This window comes from Rhineura floridana, chromosome 6 (assembly GCF_030035675.1).
Source record: "Rhineura floridana isolate rRhiFlo1 chromosome 6, rRhiFlo1.hap2, whole genome shotgun sequence".
Lineage (NCBI taxonomy): Eukaryota > Metazoa > Chordata > Lepidosauria > Squamata > Rhineuridae > Rhineura > Rhineura floridana.
The window spans coordinates 1,957,821-1,984,036 of record NC_084485.1 but is presented as its reverse complement, the minus strand read 5'-3'; the positions used below and the strand labels follow the sequence as shown (position 1 = coordinate 1,984,036).

At 44.2% G+C, this 26,216-nt stretch overlaps 1 protein-coding gene across 1 annotated transcript; it reads left to right on the top strand.

Moving 5' to 3' along the window:
• The first annotated feature begins 475 nt into the window (after nt 1-475).
• LOC133386483 (uncharacterized protein ZC84.1-like) lies at nt 476-26,216 on the top strand. The gene is made up of 8 exons (XM_061630141.1): nt 476-647; nt 2,153-2,314; nt 2,452-2,582; nt 5,836-5,995; nt 19,211-19,360; nt 22,365-22,526; nt 22,664-22,801; nt 26,013-26,216. Exons 1-7 carry the CDS (start codon nt 566-568, stop codon nt 22,798-22,800), a joined length of 984 nt encoding a protein of 327 aa, XP_061486125.1. The 5' UTR covers nt 476-565; the 3' UTR covers nt 22,801; nt 26,013-26,216.

The window sequence follows — 26,216 nt, the reverse complement described above, 5'->3', positions numbered from 1 at the left end:
AGCCATAAACAATCCCACCTGACAGAGCAGAAGCATGGGACAAGCTGCATGGTTTTTCTTAACTGAATAACTTTCCCAAAGACTGCTTCTGAATACAGAGTTGAAACTTCTCTTTCAACTTCTTCTAAATAATACCACAAAGCCTGTGCTTTGAGCTCTCTAAATTGCAATACCTTACAATTACAGTGTGCAAAGCAATCAGCACCCCAATAGATTTGGGATATGAGGTTTGAATTATGGGACAAAGGCCATGCACATGCCATTCTTAAGCTTCCTCATGCATCTAGATTCTTCCAGTCATGTGGCAATACACCCTATGACTCAGCGACCTCCAATAGCATCTATTGCTATTGCAATCATCTATTGCATCTTCAGCATACTAGAGCTGAAAATACCGACAGAAAGGTCATGAGTTCCTATTAATGCAGGATCTGGTTAAAGGAAAAGGAATTTTCACTCTGTCCCCATCACATCTATCTCCTTCCTGAACCTCCTACTTCTGAGCTGTTTTCTGGGATATAAGAGAGCAGGTGGCTGGGCAGTGGACACCAAAGTCTGCCCCATCATGAAGTCTGGTGGCCTTCTCCTCCTCGTGGGACTCCTCGCCCTCTGGGCTCAGCTGCCTCCTGCCTCCGGTGACCCTCCAAGTAAGAGCTTCCCTCTCCTTCTCCCTGCGCCCTTTTCCTGTGCACATGAAAGCCATCTTTGAAATTTGGGCTTCTCTGAACTTTGCAATGCAGTTCTCCATCAAAATTATGCTTACAAAAATGGATATTTTTCAGGAAATTTCAAATTTGCACTTTCTGAAACAACATAAGAAGTGAAGCACAGCCATTCTTTGAAATTCACACGAATCCTTTGAAATGCTTTGAATTTTGTGATGCAGTTAGCCAACCAAACAATGGTTTGCAAAAATACATTTATTAGGGAAAAGTGTGCATAAAAATTAATATATGAGTGAAGATAACATGAAAACTTTTTAGATGATGGGAAATGGCTTGTCCAAATGTCTAGATGAGTCAAAATGGCATACAAAAATATGTTTATTATTAGCAATCTGCACTAAAATGCTGGAGAATTTTCCTGAGGTGTTTTTTTTAAAAAACAACAACAACATCAATTCCTGGAGAAATGTGGAGAATTGAATTAAGTTTGGAAAAATGAAAAACTGAGAGAAATGAAATGGACAGATCCTAATGAACAGGTGTCCTCAACTGTTGTAACATCAGGAAGGGAAAGTCTTGAGTCCTGTTTGGCTGCAAACTTTTGAAGGAAGATGGGAAATGGGGTTGACAAAGCTGCAGACGTTGTAGATCTATTCCCTACTGCAGATCATGTTTCAGCTGGCTTGTGGCTTGTGATAAAGAAATACTCAGAGTCTGGAGTGGGTTCCTCAGTATCTTTCGCCATCCCAGAGTAAAAGCCTCACACGAGGTGGAAAGAAGAAGCCTTTCTCTTCCCGATGCCTCTAAAACAGACAAATCTCAGCAGCCATTGCTACAATATTTGCAGGATTATTGGGGAGAACCAGGCAAGCTCTGACTTCTAGACTGTCGCTTTTGGGTCTCTCTGGCAAATGTGGTTCCGCATGTTGAAATCAGACTTGTGGGCAACAAAATTCAAATCAGTCCTGGGAAATGTCTGCCAGACTACTGGAGGGCCGCCTGTCTCCACGTGTGCCCTTGTTTACATCTCCACTGGAGGCCCTTTGGGGGGGGTTTCCCCCACTGATACATGATAGGAAAGACACCCTCTTTGGTGTGGGGAATGATCTCCTCACGGAGGCCCACTTGGCGCCCTTTTATTTTCATTCCATCTGTTTTATCTCGGTGGGTTTTCACTCTGGCTGGGGCTGTTGGGGGCAGGAGTCCAAGGCCGTCGGGAGGGCCACAGGCTCCCTAAAGCTGTTCCAAATGCAGGCACGGACAGCAGATTAATGTCCTGGCACTTTACAACTCTTTTTTTTCGCCCAATGGTCTCTGTCTTTTCCATAGAGCTCATAAATTCAGGGAAGTTCATTTTGGAGACCACAAGGCAGAGCAAAAGACCACAAACCACGTCCAGTTTGGAAGGAACTTTCCCACCAGCTGACCACTGAGGGAAGAATTGTTTCAGATTCCATCGCCAAGCTTATAAGCTCTTTTCTCCACAGAGTTCTGCTTCCTCCCTGCGGAAATAGGGCCATGTAAAGCACGCATGCCTCGCTTCTTCTACAACAAGTCGTCCGGCCAGTGTGAGCAGTTTATTTATGGGGGCTGCCATGGAAATGGAAACAATTTCAAGACTTTAGAGGAATGCCGTCGCACCTGTGTTGGTAAGGCACAACAGGGACAGACGTAGGACTGCTGGGTTTCTCTGGCACCTGGGTGCAAGGGAGCCACATCCCACTGCACAGGGGGAGCTCTCTGGCCAACAGGCATCTCTCACCCACACAGTTGTGCTCTTTTGCAGAGAAGCCTGGAAGATGCCCCCCAGAACCTCCAGGTCACGTCGGACCCTGCATAGGATGGTGTTCACATGACTGTGATTGCCCTGGAAAGCAGAAGTGCTGTGGTAGTTGCCCGCGACAGTGTACCTCTCCCATCTAAGGTGAGACCCCTTATTTGGTGGTGGATGGTGGGGTGGGGCGGGTTGGGTAGACCTCTCCTCCACTGCACAAACCACACTGATTGTGGCTGACAAAGAAGTTTGGAATCTCAACAGATCCAGTAGACTTTCCTTCTCTCCTCTGCCTGCTGAAGGATATAATGCTGCTGTCTGATGTATTTAGAGCTTTTATCAATAGCCAACTCCCAGGCCATGCTTGTGGTAAGCAAACTATGCTTTGAAGCACATCTTTGCCACAAGCATTGTCAATTTGGGGATCCAGTCATCACTGGTGCGTTCCTAGCCTATGCATCAATGTCCTCCAAGCAGGGTTCAAAGTTGCTCGTTAGCAATGAGTGAGACAAGCATAACCAGAGATAAACACCACCAAAATGAATCAGATCTGTTAACTGATGCACAATGCTTCCTTTAATCCTTACATTTTAAGCCATATTTTCTTCATATGTTTATTTTAAATAATACGTTAATTAATTAACAAATTTTGTATACCACTTAACTGTAAGAAAAACCCTCAAGGGAGTTTACGAAGTTTGCAAAGAATATAAAACATGTCTTAGAATAATAGAATAGGAGTGTTGGAAGAGGCCTATAAGGCCACTGAGTCCAACTTCAAGCATCCCTGACAGGCGGCTGTCCAGCTGCCCCTTGAATGCCTCCAGTCTAGAGAACCTTCCTAGCACATTGGTTCCATTGTCGTACCACTCTAATAGTTAGGCATGAGAGCCAGTGTGGTATAGTGGTTAAGGTATTAGACTACGACATGGGAGACCAGGGTTCAAATCCCCACATAGCCATGAATCTCACTGGGTGACCTTGGGTCAGTCACTGCCTCTCAGCCTCATGGAAACCCTATTCATAGGGTCGCCATAAGTTGGAATCGACTTGAAGTCAGCACATTTACAATAGTTAAGACGTTTTTCCTGACGTTCAGCCGAAATCTAGTTTCCTGTAACTTATCATAGAATTACTATTCCATGTCCGTCACTCTCAGATGATCGAGAAGAGATCCTGGCCCTTCTCTGCAGGAGTGTAGTCATACAGGCTCTTGCGGGGTCTTAGACTCCTCACCTTTTGGGGATTAGGATCCCAGAAGGATCCCCATGCCTCCAGCATTGTACGAGCCAATCAGCACGAAAGGGGAGTGTGTTAGGCACTCAGAAGAGTTTTCTAACATGCTTCTTTATCCTTTCCTGCTGAACAGAGCCAATCAGAGTCAAAGGAGGTGAGTCAGCCACTGAGAAGACTCTTCTCAGTAGCTAACAGTCTCCGCTTTCGTGCTGATTGGCTCCTGGGGCACCTGTTGTTGTGTGAGAAGCCATAACAAAGATCATTATCTCAGCCTCACAGCAAAAAGCAGGGGGAGGAGATGTGACTGTGACTATCATGAAGGGACCTTGCACTTCTGAAATTGCTATTACATTACTGCTCCTCTGCATGGCAAACTTTCAGTCCTCTAGAGGGAGGTGTGTTCACTGAATCATAGAGTTGGAAGGGGCCTATAAGGCATCCGTTCCAACCCCCTGGTCAATGCAGGAATCCAACTTAAAGCATCCCCAACAGGTGCCTGTCCAGCTGCCTCTTGAAGGCCTCCAATGTCGGAGAGCCCACCACCTCCCTAGGTCATGGGTTCCATTGTTCCACTGCTCTAACAGTTAGGGAGTTCTTCCTGATGTCCAGTTGAAATCTGGCTTCCTGCAGCTTGAGCCCATTATTCCGTGTCCTGCACTCTGGGATGATCGAGAAGAGGTCCTGGTCCTCCACTGTGTGGGAACCTTTCAAGTACTTGAAGAGTGCTGTCATATCTCCCCTCAGTCTTCTCTTCTCAAGACGAAACATGCCCAGTTATTTCAGTCTCTCCTCACTAAGAGTTTTGATGATGATCAATTTTAAAAGATGTCTTAAAAAAACAAAATGAATAAAATCAGCTATTTAAATTATACATTCTAAGCTAACGTTACAGATTAAAATACACATGAGCTTTAAATTCTTTGGTTTCCTTGCCTAAACAAAAAATATTTAGCAGGCACCAAAAAGAATCCAGGGAAGGCCGCTGCCTAATTTCAAAGGGCAAGGAGTTCCAAAGGACGGGAGCAGCCAGCCTCAAAGATCAGCTCCTCACAAGTGCGCAACCAACATTATTCGGCACTTGTAAAAGTACCAGTTCCACAGAACAAAGCGGTCGAGTCGGCATTTGTGAGTTAAGCTGATCCTTCAAGTAAACTGACAATGTAAACAAGGAAACACAATAATATTATAAGATTGGAAGCCAAGAAGTTAGTTTAAAGGCAATGTCATATAGCAATATAGTGGGTGGTAAATGATGCTAGTCCGACTGAGAGAAACCCTATTGAAGTTAATAGACATAGCTGACTTAGGTTAATTAATTTCCATGGGTCTACCCTGAGTAGGGCTCAGTTAAATATAACCCATTCTGTTTTGAAAATCTAGTTTTAAAACAGCATAAGAATTGCATTGTAACTGCACTGAGAAAGTGCTCAGAGTTTATTTCCTATCCTTATAGAAGGTTTGGCCTCTTTCTAACTTCCTCCAAACCATCTAGTTGCAAAACAGAGTTTTGGAATATGACTACGGATTGCCATAACCTTTCTGAAGAAAGTAATACCTGGGGACCCTGGTTTCTCTGCACATTCCTTTGAAGCAGTCCAACAATATCTCGATTCGCCCAAATCAGCGCATTCAGACCTTTTGGGGCCTGAGCCGAGTCAGATTCTGACAGCCACGGATGGGTATGGGTCAGATTGGATGACCCAGAGCAGGGCAGGGCGTCTGACAGGGAGAAGTGGCAGCCACAGCTCTCCTTCCTACCTGAGTGCCTCCAGCACTGATGCCCCGCAAGATCACTGCAGGTGATCCTGAAGGAAAGGGCCTTGCAAACCACCATGTCCAGTATTACTTCCTGGGCTCAAGGGCCAATGAGCCGAGGGAGCGGACCTGCTCAGAATGGACCCCGTGCTCAGTAACATTGTCTCCCTCCCCCTCCCCACTGTATGTAATTAGGCTTCTTTTAAATCCGAATTAAACATTAGCCCCGCCCCTTGCCCTTATTTGGGAGTGATTCCGAGCGAGGACGGCTAGTCCCCAGGTTGACCCAGTGTGGGTCTACTGGTGGACTGGAGCCACGGGCAAGTGGGGGGTCTGTGCACAAGCCCAATATTTACAATGCCATGTCCCTTGTGCCTGACACACTCTTCTTCTTCTCCTCTCCAGCTTCTCAGCTGCAGCGGACCCTGGCCGGAAACCCAGAAACATCTACAGGAGCTGATCCAGTGCAATCTGAAGACCTCACATATCTTAGCAGTGACGGCACCGGCCCTGCAAAGCTCAGCCTCCCTACCCAACCTTGGGCTTTCGCTGTCGGTGGAGCAAAGTTTGCTCCATCAGGCATCCTCTTTTCTCTTCTCTGCAATAAAGACATCCGCTCATTTGCACACTGGGCAATGTGTGTGTGTGTGTGCATGTTTTCCTGGCTCTCCAATTTGCTTTTATTTATTTATTTATTTATTTATTTATTTATTTATTTAATCTATTAGTCGCCCATCTGGCTGGTTGTCCAGCCACTCTGGGCGACGTACAAGATAAGACAATACATTAAAACATTAAAATTTAAGACCATAACAGTAAGAAACCTAACCCACCCCAAAAGCCTGCCTGAAGAGCCAGGTCTTCAAGGCCCGGCGGAAGCTTATCATAGAAGGGGCACCTTTGCTCTCCCTAGAGGGCAAGGGTGGGGAACTTTTTGGCTCTAGAAGTCACATCCTTACCAGCATCAATTTCACAGGGCAAATTTGATAGGTGGGTTTGGCAGCCCATATGCCAAGCTTCCTGGCAGCGTTGCAAGGGTCTCCTTCCTTTTTACAGTCCTGATCTCAGAGATTCAAAAGGGGACCTTGGGGAGACTTGCACAGGGCTTCCCAGGGCTTCCCATGCTCCTCTCTAAGCCTCTGATGTTGGATGTTTAATAAGGGAGTGCGGAGATACTTGCAAAAGCTTTAAGACAGCCCCTTCAATGCCATTTGAGCCTCTGGAGGCTCAGAAGCAGAAGGCGCTGTGGTAAAGCCCTTTGTAAGAGTGCTCCACTGCTCCTCTAAGCAAGCTTGTAGAGCTGAAGGGATAGTGCCAAAGAGGGTTTAAAGGATAGTGCCTCTGATCATTTGCAGAGTGCCCTCTATGTTCTACCTAAGAGTTATCTTGTGGACCCTGGAGTTCTTACGCAGCAGTGTTCACAGGATTTAGACAGGGAAAATGAGCGCTTTCTTCTGAGTAGGTGTGGTTACTTCCTGAAAGCAGAGGGAAAAAATCTTGTCAATCCCTTTGAATTATCCTTAGAAAACCAAACTGTAGCTTTAATAAAAGTGTAGTCTTCTATTATAAAATACCTATAACAATTAAGACTGATTATTTAGACAGAAGCGGATGAAATTTGCAGACTTAGCACTTCTCCTTAGTGAATAGGGCCTGTTAAATTACAGAACAACAGATGCAGACGTTTTTGTATCAGACACCTTCTATAGTTTTTTTTAAAGTATTTAACTTTTCTTTGGTAAAATTGGATGAAATTTGTGGCAAATGCAGGTTTTAGGAGCTGGGGGGTCTCAGTGGGCTTGACACAAATACTGGGATTTGTAGTCCAATCAGTGAGGGGGCCAGAAGATTTTCCAATGTTATGTTTTTTCCATGGAAAATGTTCCATTTCATATATTAATTACTAATAATAGAATGGATGATTGCAAAGCAATATTAGGGAAACTTGGCAGTTTCAAAGTTTTTGCTTTGTTTACTAAATTAAACTCATCATAAAATTGTCCAGTGCAACCTGAAGATTTTCCAATGCAAATTCTCTGACTTTGCATTGGAAATGTTTTTGCAGTTCAAACCTTTCCAGGAAAAAACCTTCCAGGCTCCTCCTCCTTCCTCTGGGACCTCTGTGACGAAGAGGAGATGCTTTGGGTCTAAAGAGGTGAAGGAAAGGAGGGCTTGATGGAGTGCTGGGGAATCAAATCATGCTCTTTCAAAAATAATGGGGAGACTCTCTTTCCAGGCCTTTCCAGGACAAGTCACAATGGGGGCTCCAATGGGCAACGGTAGGTCTCTGGGTTGGCCATGGCATCTTCTCTTCATACAACAAATATGGGCTTCTCTTTTTCCTCAGGAGATCAGTGCCCATCTGGGCAATCCCATGAGCTTCTAGAAGCCCCTGCTCTAGAGAAGCCGAGAGAGAGCAGATCCTCCTCGCTTTTTACCCTCCCCAAACGTACATATATATCTGAGGGCAAGTGGTCCCTCCTTCGGATTGCTGACCTCTGCTTAGCTTCAGCATCTGGTCTTCCCAGACTATGGCCCCCTCCTCAGCCTCTGGCCCTTCCCTAAGGAAGAATGGTCTCAAGGATGATTCATACTGCCCATGATGGAGCCATTCACGTCTGGGGGCCTGAGCAGGAGATGTCGCTCCTAACACCTACCTGTGCGTGGAGGTGCCTGGAGGCAGATCCTCAGCTCTGCAGTTGGAGTCCTGGCATCTTCCCATTCTAATCTTGTGATTCAAAGATGCAGTTCCCAGACCTGCTTGGCTTGTCTGCCTGGAACGATGGAAGCAATTTTATTTTATTCTTAAAAGTGCTGCCTTTTGTTGTTGTTGTTGTTAATCGCTTGTTACCCAAAGGTCTCCAAGCAACTTACAACATCCTTAAAGAAAAAAAGGCAAATGTACCTTCCCTTAAAAACAGGACTATAAAACAACATGAACCCCCATTTAGTCACAGAAGACTTTGGCAGCACACTGATATGCAGAACACCATCTAATTTATTATACAGCCACGAGAGTGCCTGTATACTATAGCCAGTGTGGACTTTTCACTTGTTAAATTGAAAATACCCCCCATGCCATTCTGATGCTTCCCATAAGCTCATTTCAACACAAAACCTTACAAGACTTGTAGTCCTGAACTCAGAAACTCTTGCTTAACAACCTGTAAATTTTCATAGTGATACACAAAACAGTCAGACAGAGTAGAGAGTTCAAAGTCTAAAAAGAGAGAGAGAGAGAAACCCAGATCCCTTTTGGACTTGTGAATAATTTATTTCGATCAAAGATCAGTACATAAAAAAAGCATGAGTAAACAAGATCGTATAAAATACATAAAACCATAAATGAGTAAAAGGTACAAAATTAAAACCAGCATCAGATTTCCTATATAGGGTCATTCATCATTGTTTTCCGACAGAAACCAGCCACTCTTGCTGTAACCTGTGGGCTCCTGTCTGCCAATAAGCGCGTTAAATAAAGCTCACTAGGTAAGTCCGGGGTGCTTTGTAAAATTGGGGTAATAAAAGAGTGGCAGAGATCCCTATAAAAGGTACAAGACAATAAAACGTGACCGACAGTTTCCGCTTCCTCCATTCCACAGACCCTTTCGAGATAAGGTACCCTTCTATAACTTCCCTCCAGGAGGGCAGATCGGAGTACATGAAACCTGGCAGCTGTAAAAGCTCGTCTATATTTGGGAAGATTCAAATTTGTTAAGTAAACCTACCGCTATCCCTGAACTCAGGGTGCCTACCAACAAGACGCAAATGATTTTGTAGTTCTGTATCCCAAATTTGCTGTTGGAGAGTGGTTTTTGCTTTAGCATGTCCAAGAGGGAGAAGAGCACAACGCATAAATCCCAGATTTTGCAGTTTCTCAGACAGCAAGCTTTTCCATCTTGACTGATGTGCATCAATCAGAGTCAAAGGGGCCAAACCCACAGGAGAAAAATCAGTTTCAACTAATAATGAAGGCTAAGAATCCAAGCACCAGCTTCAATAGAGATTAGCCCCGCTTCTAAACGAGGCAACACATGAGGCACACAGCTTGGAACTCCCAGCACGGCTCTCAGAAACTTAGTCTGTGCAACTTCAAAAGGGGCTAAGTTATCATATGCACATAACTGGGCGCCATATAACATCTTTGAAATAGCCTTTGCTAGAAACACCTGGAAGGCTGAAGGCACATATTGGTCCCTCTTTGTGTAAAAGAACCGGGGCAAGGCCTTTATACTCCTCTGAGCATTCCCAGTAGCATCTTTTGATTGTGCTCTCCAGGAGCCCGATGCATGGAAAATTACACCCAGATAGACATAAGATGCAACCAGTTCAATGGGGTGATTACTGATCTGCCATTTGTGCTTTGTCCCCTTCCTGGAGAAGACTAAGGGCTCATCCAGACGACTGTAAAATGTGTGACACGATCGCTTTGTGTTTTCATTATTTTTCGGTCGTCCATATGAAGGTGTGCACTTTTGCGCATTTTCACGGGTTAAATCTGCCCTCAGATATATATGTACGTTTGGGGAGGGTAAAAAGCGAGGAGGATCTGCTCTCTCTCGGCTTCTCTAGAGCAGGGGCTTCTAGAAGCTCATGGGATTGCCCAGATGGGCACTGGTCTCCTGAGGAAAAAGAGAAGCCCATATTTGTTGTATGAGGAGAAGATGCCATGGCCAACCCAGAGACCTACCGTTGCCCATTGGAGCCCCCATTTTTATTTCTGTTGTATTGTTTTTGTTGTATTTGTATTTGTTTTATAAAATTTGAATAATAAAAAAAAATTATTATAAAAAAAAGGACAGCCGTCGCCGTGATCATATCACTCTGGTGTTAGTAGATCTACACTGGTTACCAGTTGTTTACGGGGCCCAATTCAAGGTGTTGGTATTAACCTTTAAAGCCCTACACGATTTCGGTCCAGTTTATCTAAAGGAGCGCCTCCAGCATCACCAAGTATGCCGCCTGACGAGATCAGCCTCTCAAGACCTTCTCTTGGTCCCGCCAGTTAAGACAGCTAGGCTGGTGCGGACCAGAGAGAGGGCATTTTCGATTGTGGCCCCCACCCTCTGGAATTCTCTGCCCTATGACATCCGCCATGCCTCCTCCCTGGCAGGTTTCCGCTGAGAATTGAAAACCTGGCTGTTTCGGCAGGCCTATGGGACTTTTGGGTAATCTTGTTTTATTCTGTAAAGATGTGGGTGGGTTTTGATTATGTAGAGTTGCTGTTCATTTGTATTTATATGTTATTTTATTCTTTTGTACATCACCTAGAGTGGCGGTTTAATATGGCCAGATAGGCGACTTAGAAATAAAATTTATTATTATTAATAAATAATATTATTTATTATTTATGGTTATTAGAAAAATAGTGAATATGTAGAGGAAGGAAAATCAGAAACGGGAGTGCCCATCCTAAAAGATGATTTGGGGCACCACATTTCATGCTTCCCTGCATCTGGGAGAGTGTGTTCTACGAGATGCCATCCATGCGTACTTTAGAGCGTCATCTATGAAATTACATCTTCTTCAAGACATCATTTTTGTTGACCCTGCCGCAAGTCCTTCTGTCACCAGCATCAATGGCTTTTAAAAATAATAATAATTGAGCTATAACAAAGTGAGTAACAGGGAAGACCAATACAGATTTTTAAAAAATCCACATAGATCTTAAGCACTGGCCGTAAGCACTGGCATAGCATAGAAGACACCCTGTCAATTTCTGGGGTGTCTGATCTATCTTGGCCCAGAGAAGATTTTGTGGTGAACATCCCCAGATATTTATTCTTTGCTTTGCTTTTTGTCTCTTTTGGTTGACCATAGATGCTCTTATACACACCCTGAATCGAACAGAAACTCTGGGCTAGGTGGGAAGCATTGGCATCTTGTAGAAGATATCCTCCCTTTCCTTGGGTGTATGATTTGTCCTGGTCCAGAGCAGATTGTGGGGTGGGCACCCTCGGTTTCTTATTTTTCCCCCACATCTTTTTGTCAATGTTGGTTGTGCATATATGCCCTTATCCCTGCCCTGCACCCAGCAAACGTTGTGGGCCAGGCGGGACGTACTGGCATCTCGTAGAGGACACCCTCCTCTTTCCTAGGGTGTATGATTTGTCCCGGCCCAGAGCAGATTTGTCTGATGTGCTGCTTGAGCATCCTGTTCTTTGGAGACATAACAGAAATGTATTGTAAAAGCAGCATTTCAAGTGTAAAATTTGATTTCAAGTGAATTACAGTAATACCTCGCATTAACCTACTCAATGGGACCAGAGCGAGTACGTAAACCGAAAATGTCCTTAAAGTGAAGCGCTACCTTTTAAAACTTTTTTTACCTCTCCCTCATGTGGAGCCTCAAAGCCCTGCACTAAAGCCTCTGCTGCTGCGCTGCTGCGCCTCTCAGCTGATCGCAATCATGCCTCCCAGCTGATATGCGGTGGCACGATCGCGTCTATTTCCACCCCCACGCGCTAAAGCCTCTGCTGCTGAGCTGCGTTTCTGGAGAAATACAGGCATATGGAACATGTACATTATGGCGAGGCGACGTTAAGTGAAGCGAGGTTAAGTGGGGTATGTCTGTATATGTGTGTTGGGGTATCATCATTGCTGGGCGTGGAGTGGGAGGATGTGAGATTCTGTTACGCCAGTCTTATCTTTATCTTACAGATAAAAAAAATTTATTCTACTACCCTCTGTGTGTATGTGCTGATTTTTAATGTTGTTTTAGGCTACTTAGATGTGCAGCAGCCAAGGCCAGCACCTTGTAGGCAATTTTTTTAAAAGAGTAACTAAAATGTAATTGTAGTGATTACTTTTGAGTAAAAGTATAGTAATCCGTTACTTTCAGAGCAATTGTAATTGTAACGTTAACCACTACTTTTTTGGGCCATGCAACTGTAACTGTAACTTCCAAGCTCTGTCTATGGCTTGTACCATTAATGAACAAGCTGAAAAGAAATCAAAGACAGACCTTGCTGGTGACAAAGATATCCAAGGTGCAAAATAGTGCTTGTAGGCTGTGGGGGCATGCAGTCACAGCCAAAAGGCATCTATGAACAGATTTTGGAAGTCTCTGGTTGTTGCTACACTAGTGGTTCCTGGTCAAAAAGATGCCCTAAAATTTTGGGCACCAACGTGATCAAGTATCTGATACAGCAAATGAGAGGTGACCCCGAATGCTGGCAGAAGATCCTTTCTCAGGCAGCTCACACTGCTAGCAGCCCAACTGTTATGGAAGTACAATCCATGGACATGCTGCCTGGACTCACTCAGTGGAGGGGACAAGATGTGCCAGCCAAAGTTGGTACAGTAAGGTTCATGCAAGCTATTACTGTTTTGCCCCACAAAGAGCATCTGGTCTGTGGGAGGTTACCCAGCAAGAGCAAAATCTCTCTTGGAAGTACCATTGTGGCAGAACCCACTACATCAAAGTGCCTTCCCCATCACTTTCTAGTGGGAAGGACAGTTTCATCCATGTGGAATGATAATTTGGTACCTCTGAAGGTGGTCAATCTGTCAGACAAAGTTATGACTGTTAGGGAGTACACTAAGCTACATGTATCACCCTGTTCACCACTGGAGGACATCAATCTGCCACCTGAGGTCATCCCAGATGGACAGGCCAACTTGTGCAATAACACCCAAACCACTGCTGAGCCCTCTTGCAGGGGGATCATTTCCAACCAAGTAAGGAACGGGAAGAGAACCTTGAACATCTGGGCTTAAAAGAGCTGAATATTTATTCATGTGAGGTGTCTAGTTTTTGGAAAGAGATGTTGGCCCAAAAAGCAGTGGAGTTTGAGGTCATCTTCTGTAGACGTAGCTTGGATTTTCTCTGAAGCATTTTAAGTTACATTGATCTAATTTTAATAATGTTTATTGTATTGTTGATTGTATTTTAATATTATTTTGTTATTCATTGTATTTTTATACTATTTTATGTTCACCGCCCAGAGAGCTATCGCTAGTCGGGCGGTATATAAATTTAATAAATAATAATAATAATAATAATTGTGGTGAAGCAAAGACATATGTCCTCCGGATCCACTTGGTGGATGAGAGTTCTTCCAGATTGCCTTGCAGGAGAGTCCCACCAGCTCATTATGAGAAACTTCATCAAGTCCTGTCAGAAATGGAAGAATAGGAAATCATCTGGACATCCAGTAGTGAGTAATCATTGCCGTAAGTCCTGGTCTGAAAAAAGAATAGTGATCTGCGAATTTGTACTGACTTCAAGTGACTTAATGCCCACACTGTGAAGGATGCTCACCCGCTCCCTTGTCAGGCACACTGCTTGGCAGCATTGGGAGATAGTGTGTTTTTTAGCACTATGGATCTTATTTCTGGCTTCTGTTATATCCCTCTGCATGAAGAGGATAAGAAATACAGTCCCTTTACTACACCACTGGGCCTTTATGAGTATAACAGACTACCTCAAGGCCTGTGTAATAGTCCTGCCACCTCATGCAAATGATGTTGAACATTTTTGGTGACCAGAATTTTACCAAGCCCCTCTGCTATCCTGATGACCTCTTAGTTTTTACACCAACAGAAGCAGAGTCCTTGAAACTATTAGAGATGGTACTCTCACGACTGAGAGAAAACAACTTGAAGCTGATGCCCAAGATTTCTGGGTCACATACTTGGCCACGAAGGAACTGCTGTTGATCCCAGCAAAATGGAAATGAGGATATGTTGAAAAGTAACGGATGTAATCCCTGTGCCAAGAAAATTCAATTGTTCTTGGGCTATTACCAGGATTACATCAGCCACTGTTTTTCGATAGCAAGCCCATTGTTCCAATTGACTGTTGGACAAAAAAGGAGAGGACATAAGGGTAAAGCACTGCAAAAGGGAAGGACGTTTTGTGAACTCACTCCAGGTGATTGGTCTTTTGATTGTGATATGGCTTTTGAAAGCCTCAAGACTGCATTGTTGAATTCAGTGGTGTTGACCCATTCAGATTTCAAGAGAAATTTCCTATTAGCTGTTGATGTGTCTCTACAACGACTTGGGACAGGACTATCCCAAATTCCCCCAGAGGGTGGTACAGCACATCTCATTGCCTTTGCCAGCAAATCTCTAGGCAAATTATCCAGTACATAGACTTGAATTTCTTGCCTTAGAATGGGCAGTTTGTGAAAAGTTCGGACATTGGCTAAAAGGAAATTCAGTTTATGGTGTGGACAGATAATAATCCACTCAGGTACATACTCACCAAGCCTAATATGGATGCATGTGAGCAAAGATGGTTAGCAAAGCTTGCATCATATAATTTTGATACCCATCACATTTTAGGCAATAAGAACATGGTAGCTGATGCATTGAGCCGCAAACCAATTGTCAAATCTACCATCGTGGAAGACAAGTTGCTGAGAGACCCCTATGAGACTGTGCTAAGAGATGCAGCCATTGTCAAAGAGGACCTTGCCTAGGATGTCTTCAGGTAGATTAATCAAGTGCAAGCAGTCAAAGAGGCTTCAAAAATAGATCACCACACCGGTCCTTTCTCAGTCAATCAGGATTTAGTCATGGGAAGCTCCAACAGGATGAGTTGTGATGAAGTAACAGCTATTTTGAGAATTCAAGCTGACTGAGAGACTAGTGCCTGAGTCAGGGCCATGGGATTGGTCCAAAACAACCAGTTTACATCCTATAGTGAGTCAGGTGACTTCATCAGTTTTCACCACAGAAGCTCAGGGAGTATCAGCAAAAGGATCAAACCCTCTCAAGAGTTACATTTTATGTGAGCAGGAAGAGGCAACCCTCCAGGAGAGAGCAACACAAGGAACCTTTCAGTGTTGTAAGATTACTCAAGCAATGGCAAGAGATGATACTCAAGGAAGGCATTCTTTACAAAGTATCTGAGTCTCCGACTTCAAAAAAGAAGATCTGCCACTATGTAGTACCTGAATCCTTGAGAACAACTGTCCTTCAAGGAGTGCATGATAGTGCTGGTCATCAAGGCCAACAAAGAACTCACAATGATTCTACCAGTCCAGTCTTGACCATGATGTCAAAGAGTGCTGCCAGAGATGTGTTGTCAGTAAAGCACTTGAACCAGAGGCAAGTGTCCCACTTGAGAGCATCACAACCACTGCCCCGCTGGAACTTGTGTTCATCAACTTCTGGACAGCAGAGGATAACAGGAAGCAGGCAGTACATGTTTTGGTTGTTATCAACCATTCTACAAAAATGGCACATGCATTTGTTGCTGTCCTGGGATCCTGCTGGGAGGAAGGGTGGGAAATTAATTAATTAATTATTTCATTAGGTAAATAAATAAATAAATAAATAAAAATTTGTGCAAAGATCAATCTGCAGAGCAGGTTCTAAAGGCATTGTGGGAACAGTATTTCAGTGTTTATGCTCTCCCAGAGTGGATCCACTCTGACAAAGGAGCCAGTTTCAAAAGTGTGCTTAAACCACAACGCTTGGAACTTGGAGAAGTCAAAATATCCCAGACAACTGCTTACCACCGAATGGGCAATGGAGAAATTGAAAGGTTCATCCGTACACTGGGCAATATGATCAGTTTCCTGCCAGCCAAGGACAAGCCGAAGTGGCCACAGATGTTGAAATTCGTCACTTTTGCCTATAGTTGCACTGTCCATGAAACGACACAATTCATTCATTCATTGGTGATCACTCGTGGCCAAATAAGATTGTCTTCCAGGGTAAGGTCTTTAACAGTGGGTCCATAAGTGACTGTGGAGACCAATTCTGGATCCACACAGCCTCTCAAATGAGGACATAGGTTTCCAGATGGAAGATGGTCACGATGAGGATTTGCTTGACGTGCTTCCGCTTTGCTCATTTGTCCCTTTCGCCCTGTACTTGTGCTTCTTCAAAGTCCATAGCACCTTTGATAATGGCTGACCTCCAATTGGGACGTTTATGGGCCAAGGCTTCCCAGTTCTCAATGCTTATGTTACATTTTTTTAGATTATAAAGGAGGAGAAGGAGGCAGCAGTAGAATGGAGATAAAGAACTGTGGAGGTGAAAGATGACAATGTGTGTGTGTGTGTTGTGTGAATACTTAGTTTGCACTTATTATTATTTATTTATTTGATTTGTATCCCGCCCTTCCTCCCAGCAGAAGCCCAGGGCGGCAAACAAAGCGCTAAAAACACTTTAAAACATCATAAAAACAGATCTTAAAATACATTAACAAAACAGCATTAAAAACATTTAAAAACTTTTAAAAAGGGTTAAAAACATTATTAAAAACATATTAAACAATTCTGACACAGATGCAGACTGGGATAGTGTACCTCTTTCTTGGGTCCTATGGGGCTCGTTGAAATGAATACTGCAAACACAATTACAATGTTTGTTTTATATATATATATATTTAAACAATAACTGAAAGGAACATAACACCATGTATGCCAACAGAATATATCATATATCTTCTTAACATAATAATCTCCAAAGTCCAATGCATTCAGCAAGACATAAATGAAGAAGTTGCTTGCAGAAAGTCCAGTAGAGAAAATTCAGAAATTTCCAAATTGCAAACTTCAAAGCCCTAATTCAAGGTGACAAGGGCCTAGTCCTTACTCCCTGGCATTAACAGCTCCTTTTCTCTTCAGCTTCCTCACGGTTTGTACTCAACTCCTTAATACAATCCTTCCATAAGGTTTCTCCACCCGCTGGACCAAACCAATATAACCCATAGGGGTTACAATAGCTCTCAACTTAAAAGGCTTATTGAAAAAGCGGCCACCACCCTCTCTGGCTACTGTTCTGCATTGCAGTATTTTAACTTCTTTGCATCTCAGGGGAAAATGTTTGCTTGGGTGAGTGTCCCTTAGTTGGTGTCAGGGCAGGGTCCGGGAGGTGGTTAAGTGAGAGAGATTATGCTTGCTGACTGAGGGGGGGGTTGCTCTTGGTTTGACGTGCAAAGATCTGAGTAGTGGCCTCTGCCTCCCTCCCCACCTCCCTTACCAGCAGAGAGACCACCTTTGCTATCTTATGGATAAAAATAATTATTCTACTAGCTCTGTATGTGTGTGTTTATTTTTAATGTTGTTTTAGGCTACTTAGATGTGCAGCATCTTGTAGGCATTTTTTTTAAGTAACTGAAATATAATTGTAGTGATTACTTCTGAGCAAAAGTAAAGTAATCAGTTACTTTCAGAGCAATTGTAATTGTAACGGTAATTACTCCTTTTTGGGCCATGTAATTGTAACTGTAATTGATTACTTTTTAAAAGTAATCTTCCAAGCTGTGATCCTGAGTGACAAAGACTTTGTCAACTATGACTGATATGTCAAATCTCTGAAGAATGATCTGACAGAATTGCAGAGGTTTATGCCCAAGCAAAACAGCAACCTCAGGCAGGAGTCTACCATCACAAGCTGAAAGGTGGTCCACCACAGGTACGAGACCATGTATTGTTGGCTAACAAGGGTGAAAGAGGCAGGAGGAAACTTTCTGAAAGGTGGGAATCCACTGTCTATACTGTGGTTGGGAAGAGCCCACAAATTCCAAAGTGAAGTCAATTGTACAAAGTCAAGACTTGTGAAACAGGACAAGCCAAAATGGTCCATAGGAATCTGATGCTGTGAGTTAGGTTAATGCCCTTGAACCCAGAGGGGAGGGAATCCTTGCATGATGACAGTCAAAGTGATTGCACATCCACAGGGTTGTTTCAGGAGGATGTGATAACTCGGGCAGCTGCATGGGTAAGCCAGGTTTCTCATTGTGACTCCCGTAGAGGTACTGGAGCGTTGCAGAGAGTGGATTCCAGCATGGGGGAAGGAGTCTATTCTTACCTCAGTGGAGATGGAAGATCACAATGTTCTGACTCACGGAGTTTGAGGAAACAAGGGTCCAGACGTTCCAAGCCTGCATCTGGCATCCACCAAAGGGGGTCACCGGTTCCTGATATCCTGCCACCAGTGTCAGGCATCCAGGCTATCAGAACAAAGATTGGAAGATTGGTTACGCCAGTAAAGAGGTTGCTTTACAATAAGGTTACGGGGAGGGGTGAAGGAGTTGCACTGTCTCCTCCCCCCTCCAAATAGCATGTGGGACAACTGGTCCCTGGGTTGGCCTTGGGTGGGTTGGCCTGATTCAGGCCCACAGTTTGGGGCCACAGGGCAGATCGGGGGGTCTGTGCAGAGCCTTAATGATTATTCTCTGCCCTGGGACCTCATGGGGAAGGTGCATGAGGATCTAAAAATGCGTCAATTTCCAGCGCTTTTTCACTAGCTGTACCTACGGCAATTTTATTGTCTTGGTTTGAAATCTGGCACAACACATAGATTGTGCATGCCAAGTTTCCAGGTACTAGCTCAACAGAGGGCATTTTTAAAAACAGCAACATAATTTTGATGTTTATAAATGGTGGGACTGTTTTCTTTAACTTTTTACTACTTGCTCCCATTCTCCTTTAATAAACCTGGACAATCAGCATATTAAAAAAAACAAATTAAATACTAGCACAGTAAACCACATGATAGAACACAGAACTAAACAAAAAATAAGGCAAGCCATTAAATGCACAGATAGGTCTAACCACCAGCCATATCACAGAGATCTTAAAAGGCCTGGAAGAACAGAAAATTATTCACCAGTCTTGAGATCAAAGGGTCTTTGTGATGAATTCTTTACCAAGGTGATGACATCAGAGAAACCTTACTAGAGCTGAAAATACTTACAGAAAGGTCATTAGTTCCTATTAATGCAAGATCTTGTTAGAAGAAAAGGAATTTCCATTCCGTCCCCATCACATCTATCTCCTTCCTGAACCTCCTGCTTCTGAAATTCCCATTGGAGCTGTTCTCTGGTATATAAGAGAGAAGGTGGGCTGGGCAGTGGACACACAAATCTGCCCAGTCATGAAGTCTGGTGGTCTTCTCCTTGTCGTGGGACTCCTCGCCCTCTGGGCTCAGCTGTCTCCTGCCTCCGGTAACCATCAAGGTAAGAGCTTCCCTCTCCTCCCCTGTCTCCCTCTTCCTGCACACATGAAAGCTATCTTTTGAAAATAGCCATCTTTTGAAATTCAGACTTCTCTAAACTTTGCAATGCAGTTCTCCATTAAACATATGTTTACAAAATAGCTATTTTTCAGGAAACCGTACATAAAAATTGTTGTTATGTGCCTTCAAGTCGACGACGACTAATGGCAACCATATGAATCAGCGACCTCCAAGAGCATCTGTTGTGAACCACCCTGTTCAGATCTTATAAGTTCAGGTCTGTGGCTTCCTTCTCTTGTTGGGCCTTCCTCTTTTTCAACTCTCTTCTGTTTTTCCCAGCATTATTGTCTTTTCTGATGAATCATGTCTTCTCATTACGTGTCCAAGGTATGATAACCTCAGTTTCATCATTTTAGCTTCTAGTGATAGTTCTGGTTTAATTTGTTCTAACGCCCAATTATTTGTCTTTCTCGCAGTCCATGGTATCCTCAAAGCTCTCCTCCAACACCACATTTCAAATGAGTTGATTTTTCTTTTATCCACTTTTTTCACTGTCCAACTTTCACATTCATACATAGAGATCGGGAATACCATGGTCTGAATGATCCTACTTTAGTGTTCAGTGATACATCTTTGCATTTGAGGACCTTTTCAAGTTCTCTCACAGCTGCCCTCCCCAGTCTTAGCCTTCTTCTGATTTCTTGACTCTTGTCTCCATTTTGGTTAATGATTGTGCCGAGGTATTGATAATCCTTGACAGGTTCAATGTCCTCATTGTCAACTTTAAAGTTACATAAATCTTCTGTTGTCATTACTTAAGTCTTCTTGACACTCAGCTGTAGTTCTGCTTTTGTGCTTTCCTCTTTAATTTTCAACAGCATTAGTTTCAAATCATTACTGGTTTCTGCTAGTACTTTCTGGGCTCCTGATGGGAGGATGGATATAAATCAAATAATAAATAAATAAATAAATAGTATGGTATCCTCTGCATATCTTAAATTATTGATATTTCTCCCTCCAATTTTCACAACTTCATCTTGGTCCAATCCCACCTTCCATATGATATGTTCTGTATATAGATTAAACAAATAGGGTGATAAAATACACCCCTGTCTCACACCCTTTCCAATGGGGAACCAATCAGTTTTTCCATATTTTGTCCTTACAGTACCTTCTTGTCCAGAGTATAGGTTGCACATCAGGACAATTAGATGCTGTGGCACCCCCATTTCTTTTAAAGCATTCCATAGTTTTTCATGATCTACACCATCAAAGACACGTTCCCAAATTCTTCCAAGCTACACAGGAAGTGGATTGGACTATGAAAGACCAACCCAAATTGTGTCTGCATTTTGACAAATTTGTAAGGCAGTACAATATCTCAGAGAGGAGGTCAGGTCTCCTGCCCCCCTTGTGTATTCGCTATAGCTGTCCAATTTCCCCGCTTTTTAAAGTTTGAGAGAAATATCTGTCACCTATAGGTACATTCTTAAACCGCAAGGGTGGTGGTTTTTGTTTTGTTTTGTTTGCTTATTAGTGAATTTCTCTACTTTCTAATCTGGGAGGTAAGAAATGGGATCTTGTGCAAGTTTGCTGAGATCAATCAAATTGATCATTTGCATGCTTATTGAGTTCAGTGGGATTTACTCCCCTGCAATCATGCTTTGGATAGGTAAAAGTGACTGGGGGGGATGGGGAGGGGAGGAGACGGAGGGCTTGAGTGGGCAGGGGAGGAGGAAGAAGGAAGAGGGGAGGGGGAAGGAGGGGATTGGAAGGGAAGGGGGCAAAGAAGTCAAAAGGGAAGTGATAGGAGGGAGGAGGAGGGGAGGGAAGGCTTGATCATTTGCATGCCTATTGAGTTCAGTGGGATTTACTCCCATGGAATCATGCTTAACATAAGTAAAACTGACCATGGGGGAGGAGGAGGAGGAGGAGGGGAGAAGGGAGGGAAAGAGGAAGGGAGGGGAAGGAGGAAGGAGGGGGAGTGGATTGGAAGGGGATGGGAATGGACTGGGAGGGGTGAAGGAAGGGGGAGGAAAGGGGCTAAAGAGAGGCAATAGGAGGGGTGAGGGAGCGTAGGTTTGATCATTTGCATGCTTTTTGAGTTCAATGGGATTTACTCCCGTGCAATCATGTTTAGGATAGGTGAAACTGACATGGGGGAGGGGTGGGGAGGGGAGTGGGAAGGGGAGAGGATGAAAGGTAAGAGGAGGGGTAAGCCCTTTTCCTTTCAAAAAGGAAAACATTGTAAACAGTATTATAGGTTTTCAGCATTTCCCCCACCTTTTTATTCTACAGCAGGCACATGTAGCCTCCCACCCAAATTTAAACCAAAGCTTTCCCTGGCCACATCCACACCAGACCTTTATATCACTTTAGACAGTCCTGGCTTCCCCCAAAGAATTCTGGGAAGTGTAGTAAGTTAAGGGTGCTGAGAGTTGCTAGGAGACGCCTTGTTCCCCTCACAGAGTTACAATCCCCAGAAAAGGGGCTGATTGTTAAACACCCCTCTGGCCACTGGAGCTCTGTCAGGGGAATAGGAGTCTCCTCTCAGCACCCTTCACAAACTACAGTTCCAATGATTCTTTTGGGGGGAGCCATGACAATCTAAGTGGGTGTGGCCACCTGATTAGCCAAGCCCAGCAGCTGTGAGTCTTGTGTTTAGAACACTGACAGTTGGTTCTTACTGAGCACTCCCAACGTTATAATAGACTCCAAAGTTATATTTCTTAAACTAATTAAAGATCAGCCAGGAATTTTTTTAACTTTTAAAGTACAGAAGATGAAGGTCAGAGTATGGGGCAAGGTCAGTAACAGGATTACAGTGTCTTTTCCAGTGACCAAGAACGCTGAGCTCATAAATTCGGAGAATATCATTTTGGAGACCACAAGGCAGGGCAAAAGATCCACAAACTACCTCCAGTTTGGAAGGAACTTTCCCACCAGCTGACCACTGAGGGAAGAATTGTTTCAGATCCCATCGCCAAGCTTATAAGCTCTTTTGTCCACAGAGTTCTGCTCCCTCCCTGTGGAAATTGGGCCATGTAAAGCACGCATGCCTCGCTTCTTCTACAACAAGTCGTCCAGCCAGTGTGAGCAGTTTATTTATGGGGGCTGCCAGGGAAATGCAAACAATTTTGAGACTTTAGAGGAATGCCGTCGCACCTGTGTTGGTAAGGCACAACAGGGACAGACGTAGGACTGCTGGGTTTCTCTGGCACCTGGGTGCAAGGGAGCCACATCCCACTGCACAGGGGGAGCTCTCTGGCCAACAGGCGTCTCTCACCCACACTGCTGTGCTCTTTTGCAGAGAAGCCTGGAAGATGCCCCCCAGGTTGTCCAGGGCAGGTCGGACCCTGCATAGCAAGGTGTTCAAATGACTGGGATTGCCCTGGAAAGCAGAAGTGCTGTGGTAGTTGTCCACGAGACTGTAGCTCTCCCATCTAAGGTGAGACACCTTATTCTGTGGAGGAGTGTGTGGTGGGGTGTGGTGGGGCATGGTAGAGCTCTCCTCCACTACAAGAACCTCACTGATTGTGGCTAACAAAGAAGTTTGGAGTCTCAAAGATCCAGCAAACTTTCTCTTTTTCCTCTGACTGCTGAAGGATATAATGCTGCTGTCTGATGTATGTATTTAGGGGTTTTATCAATAGCCAACTCCCATGCTATTGTCACAAGCATTGTCAATTTGGGGATCCAGTCATCACTGGTGCGTTCCTAGCCTATGCATCAATGTCCTCCAAGCAGGGTTCAAAGTTGCTCGTTAGCGATGAGTGAGACAAGCATAACCAGAGATAAAGACCACCAAAATGAATCAGATCTGTTAACTGATGCACAATGCTTCCTTACATTTTAAGCCATATTTTCTTCATATGTTTATTTTAAATAATACGTTAATTAATTAACAAATTTTGTATACCACTTAACTGTAAGAAAAACCCTCAAGGGAATTTACGAAGTTTGCAAAGAATATAAAACATGTCTTAGAATAATAGAATAGGAGTGTTGGAAGAGGCCTATAAGGCCACTGAGTCCAACTTCAAGCATCCCTGACAGGCGGCTGTCCAGCTGCCCCTTGAATGCCTCCAGTCTAGAGAACCTTCCTAGCACATTGGTTCCATTGTCGTACCACTCTAATAGTTAGGCATGAGAGCCAGTGTGGTATAGTGGTTAAGGTATTAGACTACGACATGGGAGACCAGGGTTCAAATCCCCACATAGCCATGAATCTCACTGGGTGACCTTGGGTCAGTCACTGCCTCTCAGCCTCATGGAAACCCTATTCATAGGGTCGCCATAAGTTGGAATCGACTTGGAGTCAGCACATTTACAATAGTTAGGACGTTTTTCCTGACGTTCAGCCGAAATCTAGTTTCCTGTAACTTATCATAGAATTACTATTCCATGTCCGTCACTCTCAGATGATCGAGAAGAGATCCTGGCCCTTCTCTGCAGGAGAGTAGTCATACAGGCTCTTGCGGGGTCTTAGACTCCTCACCTTTTGGGGATTAGGATCCCAGAAGGATCCCCATGCCTCCAGCATTGTACGAGCCAATCAGCACGAAAGGGGAGTGTGTTAGGCACTCAGAAGAGTTTTCTAACATGCTTCTTTATCCTTTCCTGCTGAACAGAGCCAATCAGAGTCAAAGGAGGTGAGTCAGCCACTGAGAAGACTCTTCTCAGTAGCTAACAGTCTCCCCTTTTGTGCTGATTGGCTCCTGGGGACACCTGTTGTTGTGTGAGAAGCCATAACAAAAATCATTATCTCAGCCTCACAGCAAAAAGCAGGGGGAGGAGATGTGACTGTGACTATCATGAAGGGACCCTGCACTTCTGAAATTGCTATTACATTACTGCTCCTCTGCATGGCAAACTTTCAGTCCTCTAGAGGGAGGTGGGTTCACTGAATCATAGAGTTGGAAGGGGCCTATAAGGCATCCGTTCCAACCCCCTGGTCAATGCAGGAATCCAACTTAAAGCATCCCCGACAGGTGCCTGTCCAGCTGCCTCTTGAAGGCCTCCAATGTCGGAGAGCCCACCACCTCCCTAGGTCATGGGTTCCATTGTTCCACTGCTCTAACAGTTAGGGAGTTCTTCCTGGTGTCCAGTTGAAATCTGGCTTCCTGCAGCTTGAGCCCATTATTCCGTGTCCTGCACTCTGGGATGATCGAGAAGAGGTCCTGGTCCTCCACTGTGTGGGAACCTTTCAAGTACTTGAAGAGTGCTGCCATATCTCCCCTCAGTCTTCTCTTCTCAAGACGAAACATGCCCAGTTATTTCAGTCTCTCCTCATTAAGAGTTTTGATGATGATCAATTTTAAAAGATGTCTTAAAAAAGCAAAATGAATAAAATCAGCTATTTAAATTATACATTCTAAGCTAACGTTACAGATTAAAATACACATGAGCTTTAAATTCTTTGGTTTCCTTGCCTAAACAAAAAATATTTAGCAGGCACCAAAAAGAATCCAGGGAAGGCCGCTGCCTAATTTCAAAGGGCAAGGAGTTCCAAAGGACGGGAGCAGCCAGCCTCAAAGATCAGCTCCTCACAAGCGCACAACCAACATTATTCGGCACTTGTAAAAGTACCAGTTCCACAGAACAAAGCAGTGGAGTCGGCATTTGTGAGTTAAGCTGATCCTTCAAGTAAACTGACAATGTAAACAAGGAAACACAATAATATTATACGATTTGAAGCCAAGAAGTTAGTTTAAAGGCAATGTCATATAGCAATATAGTGGGTGGTAAATAATGCTAGCCCAACTGAGAGAAAACCTATTGAAGTTAATAGACATAGCTGACTTAGGTTAATTAATTTCCATGGGTCTACCCTGAGTAGGGCTCAGTTAAATATAACCCATTCTGTTTTGAAAATCTAGTTTTAAAACAGCATAAGAATAGCATTGTAACTGCACTGAGAAAGTGCTCAGAGTTTATTTCCTATCCTTATTGAAGGTTTGGCCTCTTTCTAACTTCCTCCAAACCATCTAGTTGCAAAACAGAGTTTTGGAATATGACTACGGATTGCCATAACCTTTCTGAAGAAAGTAATACCTGGGGACCCTGGTTTCTCTGCACATTCCTTTGAAGCAGTCCAACAATATCTCGATTTGCCCAAATCAGCGCATTCAGACCTTTTGGGGCCTGAGCTGAGTCAGATTCTGACAGCCACGGATGGGTATGGGTCAGATTGGATGACCCAGAGCAGGGCAGGGCGTCTGACAGGGAGAAGTGGCAGCCACAGCTCTCCTTCCTACCTGAGTGCCTCCAGCACTGATGCCCTGCAAGATCACTGCAGGTGATCCTGAAGGAAAGGGCCTTGCAAACCACCATGTCCAGTATTACTTCCTGGGCTCAAGGGCCAATGAGCCGAGGGAGCGGACCTGCTCAGAATGGACCCCGTGCTCAGTGACATTGTCTCCCTCCCCCTCCCCACTGTATGTAATTAGGCTTCTTTCAAATCTGAATTAAACATTAGCCCCGCCCCTTGCCCTTATTTGGGAGTGATTCCGAGCGAGGACGGCTAGTCCCCAGGTTGACCCAGCGTGGGTCTACTGGTGGACTGGAGCCATGGGCAAATGGGGGGTCTGTGCACAAGCCCAATATTTACAATGCCATGTCCCTTGTGCCTGACACACTCTTCTTCTTCTCCTCTCCAGCTTCTCAGCTGCAGCGGACCCTGGCAGGAAACCCAGAAACATCTACAGGAGCTGATCCAGTGCAATCTGAAGACCTCACATATCTTAGCAGTGACGGCACCGGCCCTGCAAAGCTCAGCCTCCCTACCCAACCTTGGGCTTTCGCTGTCGGTGGAGCAAAGTTTGCTCCATCAGGCATCCTCTTTTCTCTTCTCTGCAATAAAG

Excerpts from the sequence above, each read along its gene's own strand:
- LOC133386483 (XM_061630141.1), top strand. The coding sequence starts at position 566 with ATGAAGTCTGGTGGCCTTCTCCTCCTCGTGGGACTCCTCGCCCTCTGG. Across the intron at positions 19,361-22,364 it reads CGGTAACCATCAAGGTAAGA|AGTTCTGCTCCCTCCCTGTG; the intron begins GCTTCCCTCTCC and ends TTTTGTCCACAG. Across the intron at positions 22,527-22,663 it reads ATGCCGTCGCACCTGTGTTG|AGAAGCCTGGAAGATGCCCC; the intron begins GTAAGGCACAAC and ends GCTCTTTTGCAG.